Source organism: Sorghum bicolor, chromosome 5 (genome assembly GCF_000003195.3).
Source record: "Sorghum bicolor cultivar BTx623 chromosome 5, Sorghum_bicolor_NCBIv3, whole genome shotgun sequence".
NCBI lineage: Eukaryota > Viridiplantae > Streptophyta > Magnoliopsida > Poales > Poaceae > Sorghum > Sorghum bicolor.
This window is the reverse complement of record NC_012874.2, coordinates 20,988,260-21,009,737: the sequence shown is the minus strand read 5'-3', so window position 1 is coordinate 21,009,737 and position 21,478 is coordinate 20,988,260. Positions and strand designations below refer to the sequence as shown.

At 43.6% G+C, this 21,478-nt stretch overlaps 1 protein-coding gene and 1 long non-coding RNA gene across 12 annotated transcripts; one reads left to right on the top strand and one right to left on the bottom strand.

Annotated features, from left to right (window-relative positions):
• On the bottom strand, window positions 1,948-5,009 carry LOC8064392. 3 transcript variants are annotated; one of them, XM_021461327.1, is made up of 8 exons: window positions 4,823-5,004; window positions 4,047-4,175; window positions 3,922-3,966; window positions 3,439-3,609; window positions 3,178-3,366; window positions 2,615-2,818; window positions 2,435-2,524; window positions 1,948-2,344 (listed from the first exon to the last, which is right to left on the bottom strand). In XM_021461327.1, exons 2-8 carry the CDS (start codon window positions 4,161-4,163, stop codon window positions 2,159-2,161), a joined length of 1,002 nt encoding a protein of 333 aa, XP_021317002.1. In that variant the 5' UTR covers window positions 4,164-4,175; window positions 4,823-5,004; the 3' UTR covers window positions 1,948-2,158. The 3 variants fall into 3 exon arrangements, with proteins under 3 accessions (XP_021317002.1, XP_021317001.1, XP_002449426.2); XM_021461326.1 differs by having other exon boundaries at window positions 1,948-2,524; window positions 4,047-4,166; window positions 4,823-5,009; XM_002449381.2 differs by having other exon boundaries at window positions 1,948-2,524.
• On the top strand, window positions 5,536-15,952 carry LOC110435601. Of its 9 annotated transcripts, none has more exons than XR_002453392.1 (8): window positions 5,536-5,722; window positions 6,688-6,827; window positions 6,928-7,090; window positions 10,860-10,947; window positions 11,034-11,161; window positions 13,644-13,700; window positions 14,129-15,554; window positions 15,649-15,952. It is a non-coding gene; the product is annotated as an uncharacterized LOC110435601 (long non-coding RNA). The 9 variants fall into 9 exon arrangements; XR_002453391.1 differs by having other exon boundaries at window positions 14,129-14,286; window positions 15,280-15,938; XR_002453394.1 differs by adding an exon at window positions 11,338-11,505 and having other exon boundaries at window positions 11,034-11,114; window positions 14,129-15,771.

The window sequence follows — 21,478 nt, the reverse complement described above, 5'->3', positions numbered from 1 at the left end:
CCACTCCATCTCCTCCAATGTTGATGCAACATATGCACCAACCAATCACCAAATGATATTATCCACTTCATATCATCATGTGACCGTATTGGTTCATCGATCTTGACCTCACTTGCTGTTCACTGTTGCCTCAATCCATCGGCGCTAAGTCTTGCTCAAGCTTCACCGTCACACGCGGTCCCTCGCTTCAAAGCCTTCAACTTGCCCTTCACTCTTGCAACCGGTTCATCGAGCCAAGCCCCATCTTGATCTTCTCCACCTTGGTCACATGACTCCATGTCATGTCTCATATGCAATGAGCTCATCCATCATCACATAATCACTTGTGGACTAATCTATTGTGTATCTCACATAAACACTATTACTCCACCTAAGTTGTCACTCAATTACCAAAACCAAACAAGGACCTTTCTCACTTAGTTAGAGATGTATATATACCTAGTTCACCTGATGGCTGATGCATCCTTGGATGAAAATGGGAAAAATTAAAAGAAACACTACACCTATGCCAGTCTGGCAGACGCTTAGGCCTTAGGCTGATGTCCGTATGTAGATATCTGACAGACGGTGATTTAGTGAGACCTATCGATGGCTGACTCGCGAGGTGCCCAGGTGGCCAGGTTCTCCATACACTGCGGAGCCGTGGTGGAGGAGGACGGAGTCGTCACCTAGATGCAAAAAGTTTTTGGATTTTGACACTGTAGTATTTTCGTTTTTATTTGAAAAACATTATCTAATTACGGAGTAACTAGGCTTAAAAGATTCGTCTTGTGATTTACAAGTAAACTGTGCAATTAGTTATTCTTTTTATCTATATTTAATACTTCATGCATGTGCCGCAAGATTCGATTTGACGGGAATCTTGCAAAGTTTTGGGTTTTTGGGTGTATCTAAACAAGGCCTCAGTCATGCTGGAGCTAGATCCCTGCCATCAGCAGTGGACGAGCAACACAGGATGAGTGAAGAATTGAAGATGGTGTCGTAGCCTCTCCACGCGAAAAGAAATGGAGGTTACCAAGATCCTGCCCTTGTGTGTGCGCGAAGCGGGAGCAGGACATGGTGTGCCTCTCGGCGAGCATGGCGACCTCGCGCCTCCAACGGTGCGCCATGCCAGCGACGACCTCCTCCATGGCGCGGTGCCCGCGCACCGTTCGGACGACGAGGTGTGGCGGGCAGGAGCAGTTGATCGCACCTGACGACCGACGGGTACGGGTTTTACGAGGCATCGCGCATGAGCGCAAACTACGAGAGCGAGAGCTTGGACTTGGTGACGTCGTCAAGCTCCTACTTGGGCACAGACGAGACATGGCCACGTGGCGAGCAGGTGTCGAGTCGGAGCCCTCTCGGTTGGCGGCGCTGCCGGGGCGGGGCGGAGCAGGGCGACAGCCTCGATCCAGCACCGCTGGATGAGCGACGAGGCCCGAGGCCCAGAGGGCATGGCTGCGGCATTGGCGCCCATGGAGGAGGCGTCAGACAGCGCTGGGGACGGCTCCCAGAAGATGGTGGCGCTTGTGGTGACAGAGCACATGGCGGGCGCGAGCTCGGATAGCTCGGCGTCCCTGGCCCTGGCTGTGGTGGCAGCGACTGCGGCTGCCTAGCGGTCAAGGATTTGGCAGTGGCGCCTGGCGCTGGCCTCGCTGGCGGAGAAGTGGCGAGGAGGCGATGGGGTGTGTGTGAGGTATTGGGGTTGGGTGCGCCTGGGCGAGCGGTGCTTGGAGAAGATGCAAAAGGATCGTGGGCGTGCAACGGTTCCGTGGGCAGCGTGCGTGAAGGAAGTTCGGCACGATTAGGAGCGAGACGATATGACGATAACATTTGACTCTTTTTAGTTGTAGAGATAAAACCTACAATTTTTTAAAAAAAATATTATTTCATGATGTCCACTGAGTGAAATTTAACACATTGATTAAAAAATATCATTTCAAATTCTAGCAGACCAGACTTCCAGACATAAGTTGATATACATAGGTTTCAGATCCGAATTAATATAGTACATAACATAATGTGGCATGAAGTTAATACAGATCCCAATTAATATAGGAGCACACATAACACAATGTAGCATGATACAATACATTGGTTCCAGAACTGAGCTTAAACATAGTAGTAAGATACTAGCAACACACTGGCAGCTTAAGCATACACGAACAGCTGATTATCAGAAATGAGAAATCTCTGTCTTGCTACTGCCATTGGAAGGACTCCACTTCTCTTCAGTGGAGTCAGCACCATCTTGTCCCTTCCTGCACTCAGCCACCGCCTCAACAACCTCCTCTTCAGCCATCTCTGTGTGGCTCCTCTTTTGCCCTCTCTTGACCTTTGCTTCATAACAAGACCTGACTTTCTGAAGAACAATACCATGAGATTTAGTGAGACACCTGTAGTCATCAAGGTTGGCCTCTATCATAGCAGCCACCTTATGATCACCCTTAACCTTTTCCCGTGCATCATCTGCTGCAGCATCTTTAGCCACTATCTTCTGCATCTCATCAGGAGTGAACCACGGCTCACCAGCAGTGGACCACTGTATCCCAAAGAAAAATTATTTTATCAAAACCACTAATTGCTAAATAAGAATAATCCATACAGATCAAGCAGACATCAAGTAAACTACCTTGGATGAATCCCATTCTTCACCAACCAACCAAGGGGTCAGAATCTTTGCCATAACTTCAACATAGCGAAAGTTATCCTTGATCATTCCACTAATACCGGGAACCAGCTTGGAACATACCTCACGCATCTCAGTGCAGCGATACAAAATCAGTTCATCAATTCGTTGCAATGTACCAGCACGGGTTAGAAAGTCTTCATCAACCTTGATAAACATCATCAAAAGAAGCATTATATGAACCTGATCAAGCTGTAAGTGACAGTTCTAAGCAGAGCCAACAAATATAAAATGCAAGAAAAACAAGCATTACAAAATGAAATAAATGAAATCCTGAATGATATCATTGTGAGATACAAAGGTAGAGATGCAACGTCTATTGGGTCATAGGAGACTAAAATTTTTATTTCATTGAGAACTAGTTTGGACTGTAAAGCAAGGAGTGGGACAACTAGCTCAAGTGACCTACTACTACCCAATTGGGTTCACAGAACGCATAGCAGGGCACAGCAGCAAGTGTGAAAGCAGAAAGTGAGGGTACAACTCCCAGAAAGTTCAGTCCTTACAGCTTCTGTAGGAATATCGATTTGATATTTCTTCATGAAGACTTCAAATCCTTGGCATAATGGGAGATGGCGCTGAGGACTGATAGTGACATCATACAAAAATTCAGAAATAATAAAAGGCAGCCCACTCCTTAAACCCCACGCCACTTCACGAAGTGCATCCTCCTCTCCATTGATGGATTCAATGTGCTAGCAGTAGATAAACAAACAGTGATCATGCATGCAATGACACAAAAATATTACTAGAAGACATCTACTAACCAGATCGGACTTGATGCGCTCACGAAGCTCTTCATCCTCGACAATGAACCGTCTTGCTCTGGAGGAGTATTCCTTAACCAAATCAACAAAACTCACACCATCACCACAACTACTGCTAGACCACAGAGCAGACTTGCCATCACACTTTATGAGGTCAAGAAAGTACACAACCTGGTGAGAGAGAAGTACCAGCAAGATATTAGATACATAAGTTGAGGTGACAAGAAAACACACAATATTTTACTTAGCAATCCTGCACCTTTCCAACAGATTAATTCACTATCAATATTTCACAGAGGAAGATGGTTACTTCATTAATTGCTATTTTGTATGTGTATAAGATAAGCCTTCATATATTAGTTGCAGTCTTCAATGAAGATGACAAACTGACCAGTGAAGCTAACACATGTACGGATATGATCAATCCTAATAAGAGGCTAAGCAGGCACTAATGAAAGCATGGTAAAAACCAGAAATACAAACCCTGTCAGTAGCGTATTCGTGGGTAAAATGCGCCCAGATCATGTTCTGCAGCACACAACGCATAGAATCATAAGAGGCATAATACTGATCAGAAAGGGCGACATGGAGTTAGTGTGTATACATACCACTGGCATGCGAAATATGCTAGTGTCGACGTCGAAGAAAGCAAAGCCCCACGGCACCTTCATCAGTACCACAGTTCGCCATGGAAGTTTAGATGATTCACCGCCCCCTTTTCTCATTTTCTAGTGCACCTCCATATAGCAAGCAAAACAATATTGAGTGGATAGCAACGGAATAAAAGAAATCTTTGAAAGAAACGGAAGATGGGATAGCTAGGAGAGTCAAAATGCACAAAAGAAATGAAACACGAGTCTGAGTAGGACTGATTCAGTCCTGTGGTCTTCTTTTCCTGCTTGAGCAGGACAATCAAGTTCGTTGACTCAAAGTCTACTAGGAACATTTAATTAATCAAAAACAAATCCAACCTATTTAGTTGAGCGCACAATGAAATACAGAAATAGGGCTAATTAGCTATCACGGTGAAGTTACCATTCAAATAAAGCAAACTAAAATAAGTAGGGAAACAAATTAAATCAAATGTCTTGCACACACAAAACATTTAACCATGGGATGTTATTGACCTGATCAACAAATCAAAAGATCAAGCTAAGATGGAGCAATCTAGTATAAACACCAAAGCTACTGGCACGGATCTTTGACATCAGTGCTCAAATTTATCTGCAGTCTTAAGGTGTCAATTCAGATCCAGATTAGCGCCAAACAAGACTCGACAGCAAAATAAGAATCCAATGGTAGAGGATGCAGCAAGTGTGTAGGGGAAAGATGGCAGGTGCGTGCGTGGTTTGATGGCAGCGGAGGGAAGATGAATGCGACTCACCGCAGATCTGATCGGGACCAAGTGCAAGCGCACTCAGAGCGAAGCCCAGACCACGGCGGACAAACGGTGACGCGGCGTCGGTCGCCCTCGCCCCTCGCAGCCCGTGTGCCAGTCTCTTGGGGTGAAAGGATTTAGGGTTTGCGGCGGCTGGATGTGGTGGAGTACGGGGGCAAGAGTTTTAGGGTTCGCGGCGGCTAGATGCAATGGAGTCTATATACATGCCACATTTCACTCGTGGCCAGAAGATAAGATTGTTGGGCTCCTTCCTCTCATCCGCAAAACCGCAGCTCCTAGCGAAAGTGGCGGCATCCGGAGGAGGAGGAGGAGGCTGCGAGGCATCCCAGCGGCCCAGCGTCGTAGGCACCTTCCCCGCGGCCATCGGCAGAGGCGGCTAGGCATCCGAGCGGGCCAAGCGGGCCCCACAATGACACCTTCCCGGCGGCCGGCGGCAGAAGCGGCGCGGCATCCACCTCGACACCCTCGCGCCGCTCGAGCTTCCCCACGCCGGTCCGCGTTTCCGTCCCCACACCGCTTGAGCTTCCCCGCGCCGGTCCGCGCTTCCGCCCCCGGCAGTTCTCCGAGTCGCTGCCTACTCGCGTCCTCGCTTCATGGGCGCCGCCGTCGTCCTCATCGACCGATTCTCTTCTCCATCAGCCATTCCCAAACCAAACAGAGCACAGCAGCTACTCCCTGCGTCAACCGCCCACCGCCATGACGCCGCCAAGGCGCCAAGGCCACTTCTACGACAAGTACTACAGTCATGACACTGACCCCGACATCCGGCCTCCTCCTCCCCGCTGCGAGGAGAACCACCAGGTGTGCCAACCCCGTTTCCCTTCCTGCTGTGCGGAAGCTGAATGGAGCACCAACCCAAACCTTCGACGATGACTGCTTGTGCTGGTAACCTGCTCCACAGAATGCCTGACTTTGCCTGCTGTATCTGTTTACAAAGAAAAGAAAAGGATCGCCTTATGTCTTACCTCATACTGCAGCAACACAAACAAAAGAATCATCCACATTTCAGTTTTGTTTAGTTACATATATTTCTCCCAATGGGAGAAAGAGGTTCAGATATGGTTAGCATCGTAGGGCCCGGTTAGCAAATGTATTGTGGTAGATTAAGTTTGCAATGGCTGTGATGATCCTTCCTGCAATAAATCTGCAGCTTGATAACCTCTGTCATGCCATAGTTCCTGCAGTTTCCTGGCACACATATTTGCAGCAAGACCAGCAATTAAGTCCATGTGGGAGTTCGTATCATCATCATGTAATGGGATGAACCATGTATGGAAAGGGGTGGTAATTCATATAACAACAAGGATCAACTGTTAGAGTTTCTATTAATTTTATTTTTATACGGAATGCTCAACAGTTCAAATTTAAACAAAAATTCTCATATATTACTATAGCACTCCTCTTTGGTGTTTCATGTTTTAACAGAAACTGCAATACGTTTTTTTTTCTCAACTACACAAATTAGACAGAAACACCAATTGAAAAGAGCTAACTGACTTTTATCTTGCTGGAAGCGTGGAGCCAGGCAATGTAAATAATGGGTTACTACTAGCAAGGAGTGAGAGGCAGCTAAATTCTGTAGTTTGCAATTGTTCATTAGCATGCTATATGGCTTGCTGCACCTGGTTGCATTAGAGGGTGAAATCTCAGTAGGTGTCCTTTCCTGAACATACTGCTGAATAGAGTTTGTAACTATGCATGTCAGATAGAGGCAAACTGGGTGCACTAAGCACATGACATTTTCTGCTCCAACTCTGAATTTGGATCCATCTCTGAATTTTCCAGTTCAGAGTTTAAACATGATTACATGAGAAATAATATAGTACTCTGAGATGTTCATTTTCTACCAGATTATCACAAAAACAAGGAGTCACCCACGCCAGCTGAGGCCAATCGCTGAACAGCAAGTTACTTGACATCATGGTGTGCAGGGTCATTGACAAAATGAATTGGAGTAACTCATGCATGATGCCAATCTCCAAATAGCAAGGTATGAATTGATCAGTGCAGATAGAACACTAAGTAGCATTATGAGTTGTCACTATAGTTGCTATCATACATTTTGATAATTGTTTGCACTAATAATTTAGGTACCCAGGTCCACAACATGTTGAACACTAGGGTGCGATGACCTCAAGCTGGAGCCTATGTCATTTGGCCTGCATGAATTGCTGGTCGCATTGATAGACCTGCTAATTAGATGAGATGTGCCTCATGCTGCAATGAGCCTCGAAGATGAACTCATTGCCTCAAGTGAGTTGAGCCTTCACCCGATAGGGCTAAGCGGAACGAAAAGGGTTTTCCATGATCATTGTTTCACGATCTTAGTCATTTATTTCTCAAAATTCATATATGTATTTTAGCTTGGAATTCAAACAAAAAATAAAGAAAAAAACTACTTTTTGTTTGGGCAGAAAATTGCTACTCTTGAGTATCATAGCTATGTTGTTGAGCGTTCTACAAATAAATGTATAAATTCAATAATTAAACATGATAGTTATTGATGAAGGCAGGACAAGAACCCAAGGCAATTCTTGAGTTTCGAGTGCTTGTGTTTCGACTATGAAGGGTTTACTCCGTACCTTTTGTTTAGGGAAATAAACTATGTTCACGTTTGTGCGGAACTATCAGTACCATAGCTCCTATCAATTTACTGCTATCTTTTTTCTTGGCATAATTGATAATTGTATCCCACCTTGCAGATAGATATAAATGTTAACTATGCAATTTTATTGGTGATGTGACCTTGCTATATTTTTGGGTTAAAACTTTATAATAATTTATGGTTGGCTATTGTCACTATTAGAGTAACTCCAAGAGAGTTGATAAAAATGGATGGCTAAATTCAAGATTTAACCAACCTCTAAAATAGAAAATCATGCAAAAAAACAAAAATCTCCAACAGTCTTTCTAATACGGCAAATCATATGAGTACCGGGACATGCAAGCTATATTTACCATGTGAGAACTCTGGGATAGATGACTTGCTATTTTAGCAAATCAAATACAATAGTTGTTGGACTCTCTTTTCTCTCCCAAAATAGCCAAATATAGAATACATAACATGAATAGCTCTTCTCTTGGAGTTGCTCTTATGAGCCAATCTTAATACTAATTTCTCCCCTAAATAAGTCGCCGGCTTCTAGGGGACACCAATTTGTCACACCCAAATTTCAACAACGAAATAGAGTGCATAATAGGCTTATGTGCGCCCCAGAACAGTAGTACACATAAGTTGACAAATCTCAAATAGTACCATCACAGTGTTTATTACATAGCGGAATAATAATCATTACATAGTCTTAAACAAATAAAGATACTCTCGACGGAAGCACCACATAGGGACACTGCTCCAAGCCTAGTACTCAAAACGGTAGTCCACATTCCAGTCATCTTCATTAGAATATCCTGAGGTGTTGTGAAATAGCAAGAGTGAACACATATCGTCTCAACAAGTATAACTAGGGGTTCATGAAACTCAATTAGCTGACACTGGGTTTGACTACAATTAGCTTTTATGTATACAACATATTTAACATTGGATAGCAAATATCAAGGTAGCATAATTAAATCCCATAACCATATGATCAATGCATACAAGAATTAAGAATAACACATATAAACAACATAATAAACCATCATTTATCATCATTAATCATGTTCATCAATGTCTCCGTCAGTTTTCCGGGTCGCCCGTATCCGTGGGCACGGCTAGTATACCAGATTTAACACTCTACAGAGGTTGTACATCTTTACCCATGAGTCATGATTTACCCTTTCGCCCGATCTTAACCCCCTTCCTAGGGAGATCGGCAGGGATCACTATGAAGCCTTTTAAAAGTACGTCTAGCATGTTAGGGCCGCAAGGTTTCCCGGGCGCGCAGATGTAGAGCACCCCTTCCAAATGGCACAATGACGCGCAGCCTATACACATAAGGACAGAGGCTGCACTATACCCAAAACGGCAAGCCCCTCTACCGCTCTACCGTCCTTTCGGGTAACCTCTAAAAAGCTAGAAAAGGTCTTCATACTGAGCTAAAGCCACAACCATATAGCCCTCATGGTTGTATGAGTTGTCCCAGCTTTTGCCAAGAGATAAGTCCTTATGGAGGGTCAAGAGCAATCTAGCAAAAGCTAGAGTTCTTTCCACCCTTTATGTTCAGGTTGCTAGAAAGGTTATTTTATTGTTTATTGTATATCCAAATATTCATGTTACAAGATCATGGATTATAATCAAGCACTAGCAAGAACTACCCAAATGCATATCCAAATAGGTATCAAGGAATTCAAGATAATAACCATCTATGATTTCACTAGGGTCATCAAGGTGGACACATACGTATGATATATGTATAATTATAAGTGTGTAGGTAACAAGGATGGTTCCAAGTTATACTTTCCTTGATCAAAGCTCTCCTGTTGTTGTTCCTGCTGGTCGTCAAAAGATTGGCCTTGATCATCAATGTATTGCTCACCGTCTATACTCGATCAACAATCAACAACATGCATTCCAATGGAGACATTCATACACAAAGCAAACAAGCTATAATTAGAACAATACACCAACAGTGATAGAACAAATGTAAAAGGTTATAAAAATGTTCTACGCAGCGCTACAATCACACAGATGTAAAGACCACGAAAATCGGAGTTAAAACGAAGAAGTTATGAATCTTCTAAGATTTCCTATAGAACAATAATTAATTAAATAGTACCACAAAATTAAAAGTTAGAAACTGAGACTACAGTGATACTAACATGTAGAGCTCGCAAAGACGAACCTAGCGCAATTTGAATGGATCAAATCGGAGTTAAAATGAGCATTTTATGACTAAAACAAAATCAGTGGTAGTTTTGTAAATACAGAAAACGTATTTTGAACCCAGCCGAGTTGTTTACGCTTTCAACAGATAGAAAACATATTTCGCGATGGCGCCAAGGGATGGCGGGTTGATTGGAGGAAAGAGCAGGGGCTCTTTAACAAAACCGCAGGCGAAGGGGTATCTTCCAATGTGGACCCTTGATCTTGATCTGGACGACCGAGATTTGATCCAAGGAGGAAGGGGTCGGCCGCCGGTGGCCGGAACAGGCACCCCGCGGCGGCGCCATTGCCGGCGTCGAGGAAACTCGCCGGAGTTCGCGGTTTTCGCGTTCCCGAGCACCAAACACCGAAAGAAAACCACCAACACGCGGAGGAGCTTACCCCGAACTCGTTTAGGTAGCTTGCTCGGACTGAGAAGAGACGGAGGAGGCTCGCAGCGGTGGCGGCTCAACTGGGAACCCGACGAGATCTGAAACGTGAACGGAAGTGGCTAGGGTTGCTTGCAGCGGTTCAAAAAGAGGAAAACGGGGTGGGGGCGAATCCACGAAGCTTTAAAAGGGCAGGGAGATCTCTCTTCACAGGGAAAATCCCGCGGTAGAAGGGATTTGGTGCGGCCCGAGCTTGAGTCCGGCTCGGCCTCGCGAGGAAGGCGGGAGCGGTCACTGACAAGCGGGCCCCAGTGGTCAGCGACTGAAAGGGCAAGGCCCGGTTGCCAGCCAGAGAACACGGGAGAGGGGAGAGAGTGCGCGGCTGGGCCTGGGCCGAATGCTGGGCTGGCGCTGAGAGGGGAAAGTGAGCTGGGGGAGAAAGGAGAGAAACCAGGCCTTCGGGCCAGATTCCAGGGAAGGAATTTTCTTCTTCCTTTTTTTATTCCCTTTTCCAAAGCTTTTCCAAAAGAGGTTTTAAATCCTTTTTGGAGATAAAAACAAAACACACAGTACAAAATTAAATATGCTCCAGCATGGATGCAAAAACATGTTTCTATCTCTTATGTTGGATTTTAATTTCAACAAAATTTATTTATTCACTAATTTAAATGCTCACAAAAATACTTAAATAAATCAAATTATATCCTATTAATTGAAGATCAAATTTTGGGTGTTACACACGAGCAGCATCGTTGTTCCATCGATGCTGGCTCTATTCGTATAACCTCATCCGTATATGGTGGCTTTGCTGATTTTCTGTTCTTTGGAACAGGACCATTAGTGCTTAAATTTCTACTCCATATTTTGGGGTTGTACAATGATGTAAGGGAAATACAATTCGAACAGATGAACCCTTTTTGGTATATATCTCTTATTGCTTTTGCTACTCCATATTTTAGGTTCCATGTCTTTGTTCAGTGCAGTGACATGTTTATTTGCATTGTAGGTTTCATGCCCTTATACAAGTTCCTTCTTCAAGTCTAGCTACTATGTTCATTGCAGTTCACTGGCCAACCAGTGACTTGAGGTGACAGTGGTTAGCCAGCCTTTTGCTATTAGCTTTTCCAGTTTATAGTGAGTAGTGTGCTACCTCAATGATCATTTGGACCCTTTATAATCTTACATCAGTACATGCTGTATGTTTTCTCAAATATTACATGAATAAATATATGAATTGCAGAATTGGTGTGAGCTGCTTAGAAATGAGGCTATGTCACTAATAATTTTTCTCTGTTGTTTTTTCCTCCAAGATTACTGTTATGGTCGAGGTGTATTTGGGATAACTAGGCCTTATGCTTTGCCAAGAGCTTTGGGATAACTAGGCCTTATGCTTTGCCAAGAGATTGAGGGAGACTAGAATTGTTTCTTCATAATTCATTGCTTGCTTTCCATTGTGCTCCATGGGCGGAATATAAAAGGTACATAGGACTAACACCTCTTGTGCCTAGACAATATGGTACTATTCCTATAGACAAATAACTAAGATAGACACTAATTAACACTAATGGGTTTAAGACCCAACTAGGACACTTGCGCCCTACGGCGTCCCTCTTTATGCCCATGACATCTCCCCCGCCCTTGGAGACCCAGCTCGTCCTCGAGCTGGAGAGCTGACGCGAAATAGGGTTAAGCCTTTTACATCTCGGCTTTCCCTTTTTATTGAATACTAAAATACAAGGATATCCACCTGGATCCCATGGAAAGAGTGCCTCTGCTGGCTTCATGTAGGCTGAAGGGTGGAGTGTGAAGCAGCTGGCTCTTATGCTGAAAGTGTCTAGCACCACGGCAGGCACAAGGATGAATGAGATAGCCTTTGATGCCTGATGCTGGATGCTGATGCGAGGTCGCTGCACTGAAAACGCCCATACTTGGACCTCCACTGCAATTGGAGCCGCAGGCCGTATCGGCGAGTCCGAGTGGATGAACACGTACGACAACGTCGAGCTGAGGAGCATGCGTATCTGCCGCACCATGCGACGGACAAGCATTCCTCGCACTGCTGCCTGGAGGCGCACCGTTGCTTGCTCCTTCGATGCTTTTGTGGCACGAAGAGCCTGCGCTCGGCGACGTGCCAGGAGTCCCCGTGCTGCTGCCTGGAGGCGTACAGCTGCCCGGCGTTCACGATCCTCCTTCTCGAGACGCACCCGGAGGCGATCCAGCTGTGCGGTCATCTCCGCAAGGCTACGCAGGCAGTTGTCGATACCAAGGGACAACCGGTGGAGCGAATTGGGGCGCGGAGTTGGTTTGAAGCGCCGCTGTAGGAGCTCGGTGAAGCGACGCCATGTCGGGGTGCCCTCCTCCTGGACTTGGAGGAACCACGTACGAGCGCCATCGTCCAGATGACAGGAAGCCATCCGTACCTTTTCTTCCTCCATGATGCGCTCTCGACGAAAGTATGTGTCGCAGCTGTTGATGAAGATGAGGGGGTCGGAATTACCGTCGTAACGCGGAAAACCCAGCTTCTGGAACCGCGGCGGACGATTGTTGTGGTGTTGCCCGGCAGCCGAGCTGTTGCTGGACGCCGAGCACTCAGCGGACAGGGCCTTGATGGCGGCGGCGTTGGCCCTCATGGCGGCTGTGATGGTCGCCAGGGAAGCTTCGAGGTCGTTGGTGCAGGGGGAGGCGGACGGCGGCCTGGTGGTTGTGGTGGCGGCTGCTGGTGTTGGAGTTGTGGCGGCGGCAGCGGCGGATGGTGGTGGGGATCGCGATCTGAATCGATGTTTTTTTTGGATGAAGAGGATCGCTGGACTCTGATACCAGATGTTATGGTCGAGGTGTATTTGGGATAACTAGGCCTTATGCTTTGCCAAGAGCTTTGGGATAACTAGGCCTTATGCTTTGCCAAGAGCTTGAGAGATTGAGGGAGACTAGAATTGTTTCTTCATAATTCATTGCTTGCTTTCCATTGTGCCCCATGGGCGAAATATAAAAAGGTACATAGGACTAACACCTCTTGTGCCTAGACAATATAGTACTATTTCTATAGACAAATAACTAAGAGAGACACTAATTAACACTACTGGGTTTAAGGCCCAACTAGGACACTTGCGCCCTACGGCGCCCCTCTTTATGCCCATGACAATTACATGAATAGATATATGAATCGCAGATTTGGTGTTCTTAGTACCTTGCAAGATTGACCCTAAAATGCAAATATTGTTCCTGTACACTGCATGCTTTCGCTTCTTTCTTTGCTAGCATGTGTTGTTTCGTGCCTGTTTGCTTAATAGTCCACTTTTGTTATCAATGCACCTGTGCATGAAGATGCCTGCATATTTCATTTCTGCCAAAACTGACGCGGGATGATTCTCCTTATCTAGATATGTGGTTACTTCTGCTGCAATGCTACATGATATATAGGTTTACATTTTCATGTGTTGCCTACTTGCATTGTGGTGCCTTCCTCCAACAGGAACAATAGGAACACCTTTTTACAGTATTTATATTTATATTATGGTTCCTTGGGCTTATGTGATCCATCGTAAATAAAAGCTCCTTCAGATGTCTATTTCACATGGTAGTCTCAATGTTCATGTTCTCTTTTCTTCTTGTACAGGCTGTTGAATTTGAATCTGTGACATAATTGTCCATGCCTTTACCTCACTGGAAAATGGTAAGCACCAAAGCACATTTCAAGTGGTCCAAGTTCTGGTCTTTTTGCGAGGGCCTTGTGGTTGTGGATAAGGCATGTTTCCGTGTTGCGATATGTGCAGTTTTGATATGTTTCTTTGGTTCCTTTTCATGCTTTCTACTTAATTCATCGATTTCTGAGTGAAAAAAGTTACAGGGTTCAGGTGGTCTGTTGATAGTTCTGTTTAGGTTTCCATGCTATTCCATCTTTGTTTTCCTTGCTTCCCTACATTTTCTTCTTTTCCTCTTGATAATTGTGCTTCTCATTTTTTGTTTGCTATGCAAGACGCAGACTTCATAAACACAGCTAGATACCTCTCTAGAGATTGGCCTGCGCTGAAAGACCAGTGTTGTCGAAGATGTCAACTTGAGGGATACCTTGCTAATATTAATTTACTATGCCTTTCACAGGAATAATGATTTTCTGGTGCTATGGATAGTCCTAGAAGACATTGGTGTTTGGTACACTAATTTGCACAGCAATCAAAAGATATTTCTTGTTAGTTGACAATGCAAAGGATTGATGAGTTGATGGGCATTACACAGGTGCTGGTCCTGTGTGTGCTGAGGTCAGATTACTTATTTATTGCCTGAGTTATTTATATGATTTCCTTAGTGCACTGGTCAAATAACACAGAAATACTGAAACTGACATTTTCCTGTACATGTCTTTACCTATTATCTTTACATAGATTGTATGGTTGCAGCACTTGGAGAATTTGGCACTGAGAAAACAACCACTCAAAACATTCCCTTGTTACCCATGTTACAGTACTTTCTCCTATGTGTTCTGTCGGTACTAAAACACACCTTTTCTTTTGTGAGTATTTTTAGGGTCCTTTGTGATGGGAAATATGGATTTTTGTTTTTGTTCAGCCAAACCATCATTGTTAGAAATTTAGAGCAGCTTATCCTCCTTCCGTGACTACCACGGCATTACCTATGTTCGTTTGGAACATCTGACATGCCATAGTTTTTTATACAACATTTTTATTTATTTGTGATCTATTCCTTTCTTGTTTTCTGACTACCTCTCTAATAACTGTCATCCATGTTATAATTTTAGGCAACATTGCTTTTCCAAGTTGCTTTCAGAACATATGCAGGATGTTGTCACCGAATATTGTTTGCATTGTGCATGGTTTCAGAACCATATCCTGCATTCAGCATGCATCAATAAAGTGGTCATTACAAACCATCCCATTCTTTCCGCCAGATTTTATTTTAGCAACCTACTAAAAACCATGGTACTTGAAAAGAAAAATGTCACTCTGTTTCCTTTATTTGAAATGTCACTCATGTTCCTCATTGCTTTCAAATATATACTTTGACTTTTCTTTCAATCTCTGCCCTTGTCACGCATTCCTACAAAATGGGATATTTCAAAATAACAGAGAATTTGAGTGCCATCTTCCCAGGTAGAGTATTGAGTATTGTTTTCCTCCAAAATCTGTTTGTTTGGAGTGGCACAGCCGCACAGATCTACTCTTGGCTCTCTGGCTTTTCTGGAAACAATCCTTTAGGATACACCCATCTTTGCTAACTGATGAACTTTGCTGCAGACAACACGTGTGGTGTTCCCAAAATGTCATACAAATGTCCTGCCAACACTTACTCCAGCTACACATAATTCTCAGACCTATGGTTCACCCAGATATGTTGCGGGTAGTCTAAGCAACAGAATGTCCTCAGATGTTGAGACTCTGAGGTCTGTCTCATGATTTTAGCAGTGTTTCCTTTCGTTGCAGTTTAGGAGATTTTAGGCAGATCCAAAAAATATGACGAGCCTACAGAATGATATGGTGTATGCAGGGTTTAGATCCATCTGATCGAATGGGTATGGAAGAATTATCTTCTCAAATTTATTCTCACCACCGTGTTGTCCTTTAATTGATGTTGGTGATTGACCTCTTAAATTTATTTGGCCATAGGCTATTGAAGATGAAATTAGCACAGATCTTTGTCAACCAGTGTCGCTGAAATCAATAAACTTCTGCAGTTTGTGAGTTCACAGATCTACTGTTGGTTCCGAGCACATGCCCTATTCCCAAAGATTACATTGTCAGACGTTTTGGTTGAACGCGAGTGTTTTAGGTTCTCCTGTTTGTTTGAGTTTTCAGTGGAACCACATACACAGGTGTTCTTTGAACTCAAATAGAATGCATGCAAGGCTAAAGAACAAATACAACGAAGGTCATTGTATTTTTGCTTTGGAAATCCATCTAATATTTTTTTCCTCTTCTTCTACACAGAATCGTTCCTGTTTTATCCACTTTGCTTTGAGCTCTGTCAAATCCTCTCAGTACTCCAGGTCAAAATGGTTAGCCACCGTATTTAGGCCTTGTTTAGTTCACCCTGAAATTCAAAAACTTTTCAAGATTTCCCGTCCTATCGAATCTTATGTCACATGGAGCATTAAATATAAACGAAAACAAAAACTAATTGTACACCTGTAAATCACGAGATGAATTTTTTAGCCTAGTTAGTCTATGATTGAATAATATTTACCACAAACAAATGAAAGTGCTACAGTAGCGAAATCTAAAATTTTTTCCTAAACAAGGCCTTAGTGCAACATGTACTCCTTCCGGCCCATGAATATTTGCACATCTAGGTTTGGTCACGCAAACCAAGGTGCATGCGAAATTACAGAAATGCCCTTCTAAATATCAGTCCCGATCTGTCCGCAGCTCTCTGTATCTCTGGCCCCGCCGTGGGATGTGGGCACAATCGACGTCGGCCGCAGCTGAGCCCGTGTGGTGGCATGGCTAGGTCCGGCCACTGTGTGACGGCGGTGCTGAACCCATGCACAGCGGCTGCACCCGCGATGGCGGCGAGCTTCTGAAAACTACGGGAAGACGTGCTGCGGGCACGAATTGATATGGAGGAATGGCTAGGCGGCTCGTGGTGTCACTGCGAATCCAACAGAAGGCGAGCTTGACCTGGGGTCCGTCAATGGCGGTGGCGGTGGGTGGTGTGGGAGAGTGGCCACAGAAAGGGAAGAGGCAATGGCGGGTGCGCCGGTGCTCCTCGGCTGCTTTTACAGGGCAGAGAGGGTGAGGAGGGGGCGGACTACGGAGCTCAGGCGGCCATACATGGTGTCGTAGGATGAGAGCGGCAGCACCTTCGATCCTGGACTGCGGAATGAGCCGATGAGCGATGAGGAATATGAGCCTCGAGAACCATCTAGACTTAATATATGTTTTCCCATTTTATTCTAATACTAAGGTCTTGTTTACTTCCATCCAAAAACCCAAAATTTTTCAAGATTTTCTGTCACATCGAATCTTTAGACGTATGCATGGAGTATTAAATATAGACGAAAATAAAAACTAATTGCACAGTTTGGTCGAACTTTACGAGACAAATCTTTGGAGTCTAGTTAGTCTATAGTTGGTAATAATTAACACAAACAAACGAAAGTGCTACAGTGTCGCGAAATTTTTTCGTTCACCAACTAAACACGGCCTAACAAATGGATGAACGAGTGGTCAGGAGTTGTCGAGGATGCTCTGTATCTTTTTTTATTTGGTTATTTAACAGGCCTGCCTCTGTCAAACTGTGACTCCGTGAGTATAGTGGCCGACATTGTGGAAAAAATTTTGAACCCCAGGCGTACAAATATTTTTGGGATGGAGGGAGTACAGAATAAAATGTCAACATCCATCATGTATGAACCTATGTACCTGTGAACTGTATCTATGCACTCTTAAACTCAGCTTTCAGATGGTGCAATCGTGCTTCATCATGCTGCATATTTCTCCAGCGTTTTCCTGAACTCCATAACCACATCAGTTTACACTACATTCTTTTCCATGTCTTATAATATATATTAGCCAGAACCCCCGCGCTTTGCGTGGGTAGAAACTATGAGAGTAATAAGAGTGTATGGATTCATTCTATTATCTTTAAGTTAAACTAAACATAGTTCACATTCCTGGTTTGTACATATACTGCATTTTACTCAACTGAGACCTTACCGAGCACCTAAACAGGTAGAAGTGCAGTAGATATGTACTCCTTTCGTCCCACATATTTCTTTTGACTTTTATGATTCTCGTTCGTCTTATTCAAAAAATAATAAATACTATTTATTTTCTATGACTTACTTTATTGTTAGATATATTTTTATAATAATTTATTTATTTTATTATTTGCATAAAAAATTTAAATAATATGAATGGTCAAACATGAAACGTATCGGTCAAAAAAATGCATTTATCTGTGAGACGGATGGAGTAGCTATCAATATCAAGTAATAGGGTGAAAATAATTAATCTGCTATAGATAACCTGAAAGATTCAGCAGCATAATACAATACATGGCAAACAGGGAAATATAATTTTGTAGTTGACATGAGGCAACATAGAAGTTTTTGAAATGGAAATTTAGAAGGCTCGCGGATGCCGAATCAAATTGTCTGAGCGGAGCCTGTGAATGTGCCGTGCTCTGAGGTACCTGTCCTGAACAGTGTGTTGCTGTTCAAAAAAAAGGCAAGGTCACGTCACAGGCAGCGGCGGAGGGGTGGAATTTGTCACTGTTGCCGCCGCTGCTTGTTTCCCCGAAGCCCCGGTGTGCGGTAAGGCCATGTTCAGTTTGCAAAAATTTTGCTTTTTTGGCAACGGTAGCATTTTCGTTTTTATTTGACAAACATTGTCCAATCACGAAGTAACTAAACTTAAAAGATTTATATCTCAAATTACAGGTAAAATGTGCAATTAGTTTTTATTTTTGACTATATTTAATGCTCCATACATGCGACTAAAGATTCGATGTGGCGGAGAATCTTGAAAAATTTTTGTGAACTAAACAATAAATTGGGGCAGGCGGATGGGTGATGATGTGGTGGGCTTTGGGGCCCGCTGGGGCTGGAGTGTCCGCGGGTGGGTGTATGGTGTATGGATGCAGGCACGTGGTGGGCATCGGTTCGCAGCAGGTAGGATCGAATGGGAAGGAGTCATTCACTGTGTATGAACAGGGATCTATGAGGGGAAAACCAGGTTACGAATGGTGGAAGTCACCATGTTTAAAGAGCTTTATAGATGGCAAACTTTAGAAGATAAGCTGCGAAATCTAGAAAATTTCACATGCACTGGCACGCGATGGCGCGCGCATTTCACTAGTTAGTTACTATGAATAGGCCAGCCTTCCTATTCAGCCAAAAGGTACACGTCACCCTAATTTCTACCATTGGTCCACGTCAGCGAACTTAAAAAAAATAAAAAGAGAAATCTATATATCCTATAAAGGCAAACTCCACTAAGCTATTTCTCTTGCACCTCCTTACGCCACGTCATCATCCACTTCTTCTATTGCCACATGCAATTAAGTGCCCACTCACAAATGGTTTCAGTAGTAGATGCAGCTACCTACACATGACGATGCATGCATACTGCTAGCAATTATTCTCACGTGACCTCCTCTCTTCCTCTTCAGAAGCTAACTACTAAAACTATATACAGATGACTCGATCAACTATAGTGAGACCATATTTATATTCGTCCCTCATACCCGTGGTAACGCGCGGGGAATCCTCCTAGTAAACTAGAAACTTCTCCCATTCTCTCGTCTCGTCCCTCCACGGCGGCTCCACCTCCGTCTTCCTCGATACCATGGCGCCGTAGGAGGACACCGGCCACGCCGGCGTCTCCACCTCCGGTTCCCCTCTATGCTTCCTTCCTCTCCTTCTCTCCCTCTCTCCCTCCACGCGGACGATGTGACGGCGGCAGCGGCTGCGGCGGCCCTGGCGATCGTCGTCCCCAGCGATGGCATGGCGCTAGAGCCCGCCGTTGGTGGACGCCGCCTCCCGCCATGGCGCGTCGTGGCCTAGACTACTCCTCCGCGGCCTTGCCCATACTACCTAGGGTTTGTACAGTGCTAGACCAGGTGAGTTTCCACATCCTCCTCTTCTCTTCCTCCTCCTTAGGTGTCAATTTTGATGGGGATTGTTGTCAATTTTAGGGGTCAAGTTCATCTATCTTACCACATTTAAAGATCTTCGAAACCTGTTAGCGTATGGATGCAATTTTTATGCTACAACTTATTAGTTATAGCACCATAGTAAAATATTTCAGAAACAAGTGCACATGGCATACTACATATCTGAAATATCTGCAAGTAAACGATTTCGATGCATGAAAATATGAAACTATCATTTTATATGACAATGACAAATAACAAGGAACATGGCCACTTTGTACTTCTTTCTTTGCTTCCACATATCCTTTTCCAGTTTGCTAATTGTTCACAAAACAGTGATGTATGTATGCAGCCTCATTATCCATTTTTTTGCTTACTTGGTATACTCTCAGGCTGAAATAGAATCGACCAAATGGCCATGGGTTTCATTTTTTAAAGCTGAAAGACAGCACTTAAGTGTTAACTACAAAATGGAGCAGAGAAGTGAAAGCATCAAAATGATGGTAAAACACCCATACTTATTATTAGCCAATATTATGTCAAATTTAGTTTCCTTTTTTGGGTCAAATTTAGTGTTCCAGCAGGAAGGAAACCTGATACTATTCTCAGTGCACTTTAGTTAGTACTACAGTTTCAATAGCTAATGTGCACTTTAGTTCCCAGCTTGGATACATACTTTCCTGTACCTAATTTGTTGATTATTCACATGGCTGGATACGACATTGTTTATTTCTCGTTCCATATGGCTAAGCTGTGACTATTTATCTATTTAGTGTCATAATGCTCTTGCGAGCACCCATGCACGCGGATGATGGCCACGGTTCTATTTCGAAATTGAATAACATTGACAAAGGATGGATATGATGGGTTGATACATCACACGCAAGGAACTGAAGCAATAGAAGTTATATTTGAAAACAATAGCAAGATGTTCAAACACTGCATATATAACAAGACAGAGGGTGTCCAAAAATATCTGGACACTTGAATCTTACATGAGACAATCCAACACAAACAATAGATGTTCAACTATATGTAATTTTACAAAGAAAATCTTGGGACAGAACACCAATGAGGCATAGTCTATGAGACGGCATAAGACAACATGCTGCACATAGAAATAGTCATAGTATAACACATGATCATATATAGGTCTCAAGGAAAGTGGCATCATGTTTTGCGGTTCCTCTGATAGTCTGATCTTTACATACGTTTCCAGCTTCGATCCGACTGGAAGCTGCCAGGTGGGGGGGCAATCTGTTAAGATCACCAAAATAAAAGTCAGCACCAATTATGTCAGTGCAAGCATGGTCTAAATACTATGCAGTTGCAGCCAGTGCTTATCAATCATCCAATGGATTTTCATGGTCTAAGAACAATGTAGCTGCATTTGGTTGTTGCTAATCATCCAATGGATTTTCATGGAGACCTCTCACTATTACCATCCAGGAAGAGAAGAATAAATGGCAAAAGAAAAGTATGTCATTGCTTTGTTTCCCAAATATATTTCTCACAATAAAAAGCTAATGTGGAAGCACATAAAAAGGGCAGTTCACAGTAGCAGGGGTCAATGCACATTTGCGTAACCATCACTAATGCTCTACAGGTAGACTAAAAACAACTTTTTTAACATAAATACACACCAAAGCTAACAATTTGCAACCTTAAATCAAGCATTCCTGAAACATGATCTCTAGGTTGTGCACTGATAATCTAAAAGATGGAAGAGGAGGCCAAAATGGCTAAATTTTGTACATAATTAAAAGATGTCAATGCACACATCTGCTAGCAGCACCATGGAAACAACTCGAGTGTCGTCCTCCAAAATGTATAGGTATAATA

Excerpts from the sequence above, each read along its gene's own strand:
- LOC8064392 (XM_021461326.1), bottom strand. The coding sequence starts at position 4,163 with ATGAGAAAAGGGGGCGGTGAATCATCTAAACTTCCATGGCGAACTGTG. Across the intron at positions 3,610-3,921 it reads ACGAATACGCTACTGACAGG|GTTGTGTACTTTCTTGACCT; the intron begins GTTTGTATTTCT and ends CTCTCTCACCAG. Across the intron at positions 2,819-3,177 it reads TCGATATTCCTACAGAAGCT|GTTGATGAAGACTTTCTAAC; the intron begins GTAAGGACTGAA and ends ATGTTTATCAAG.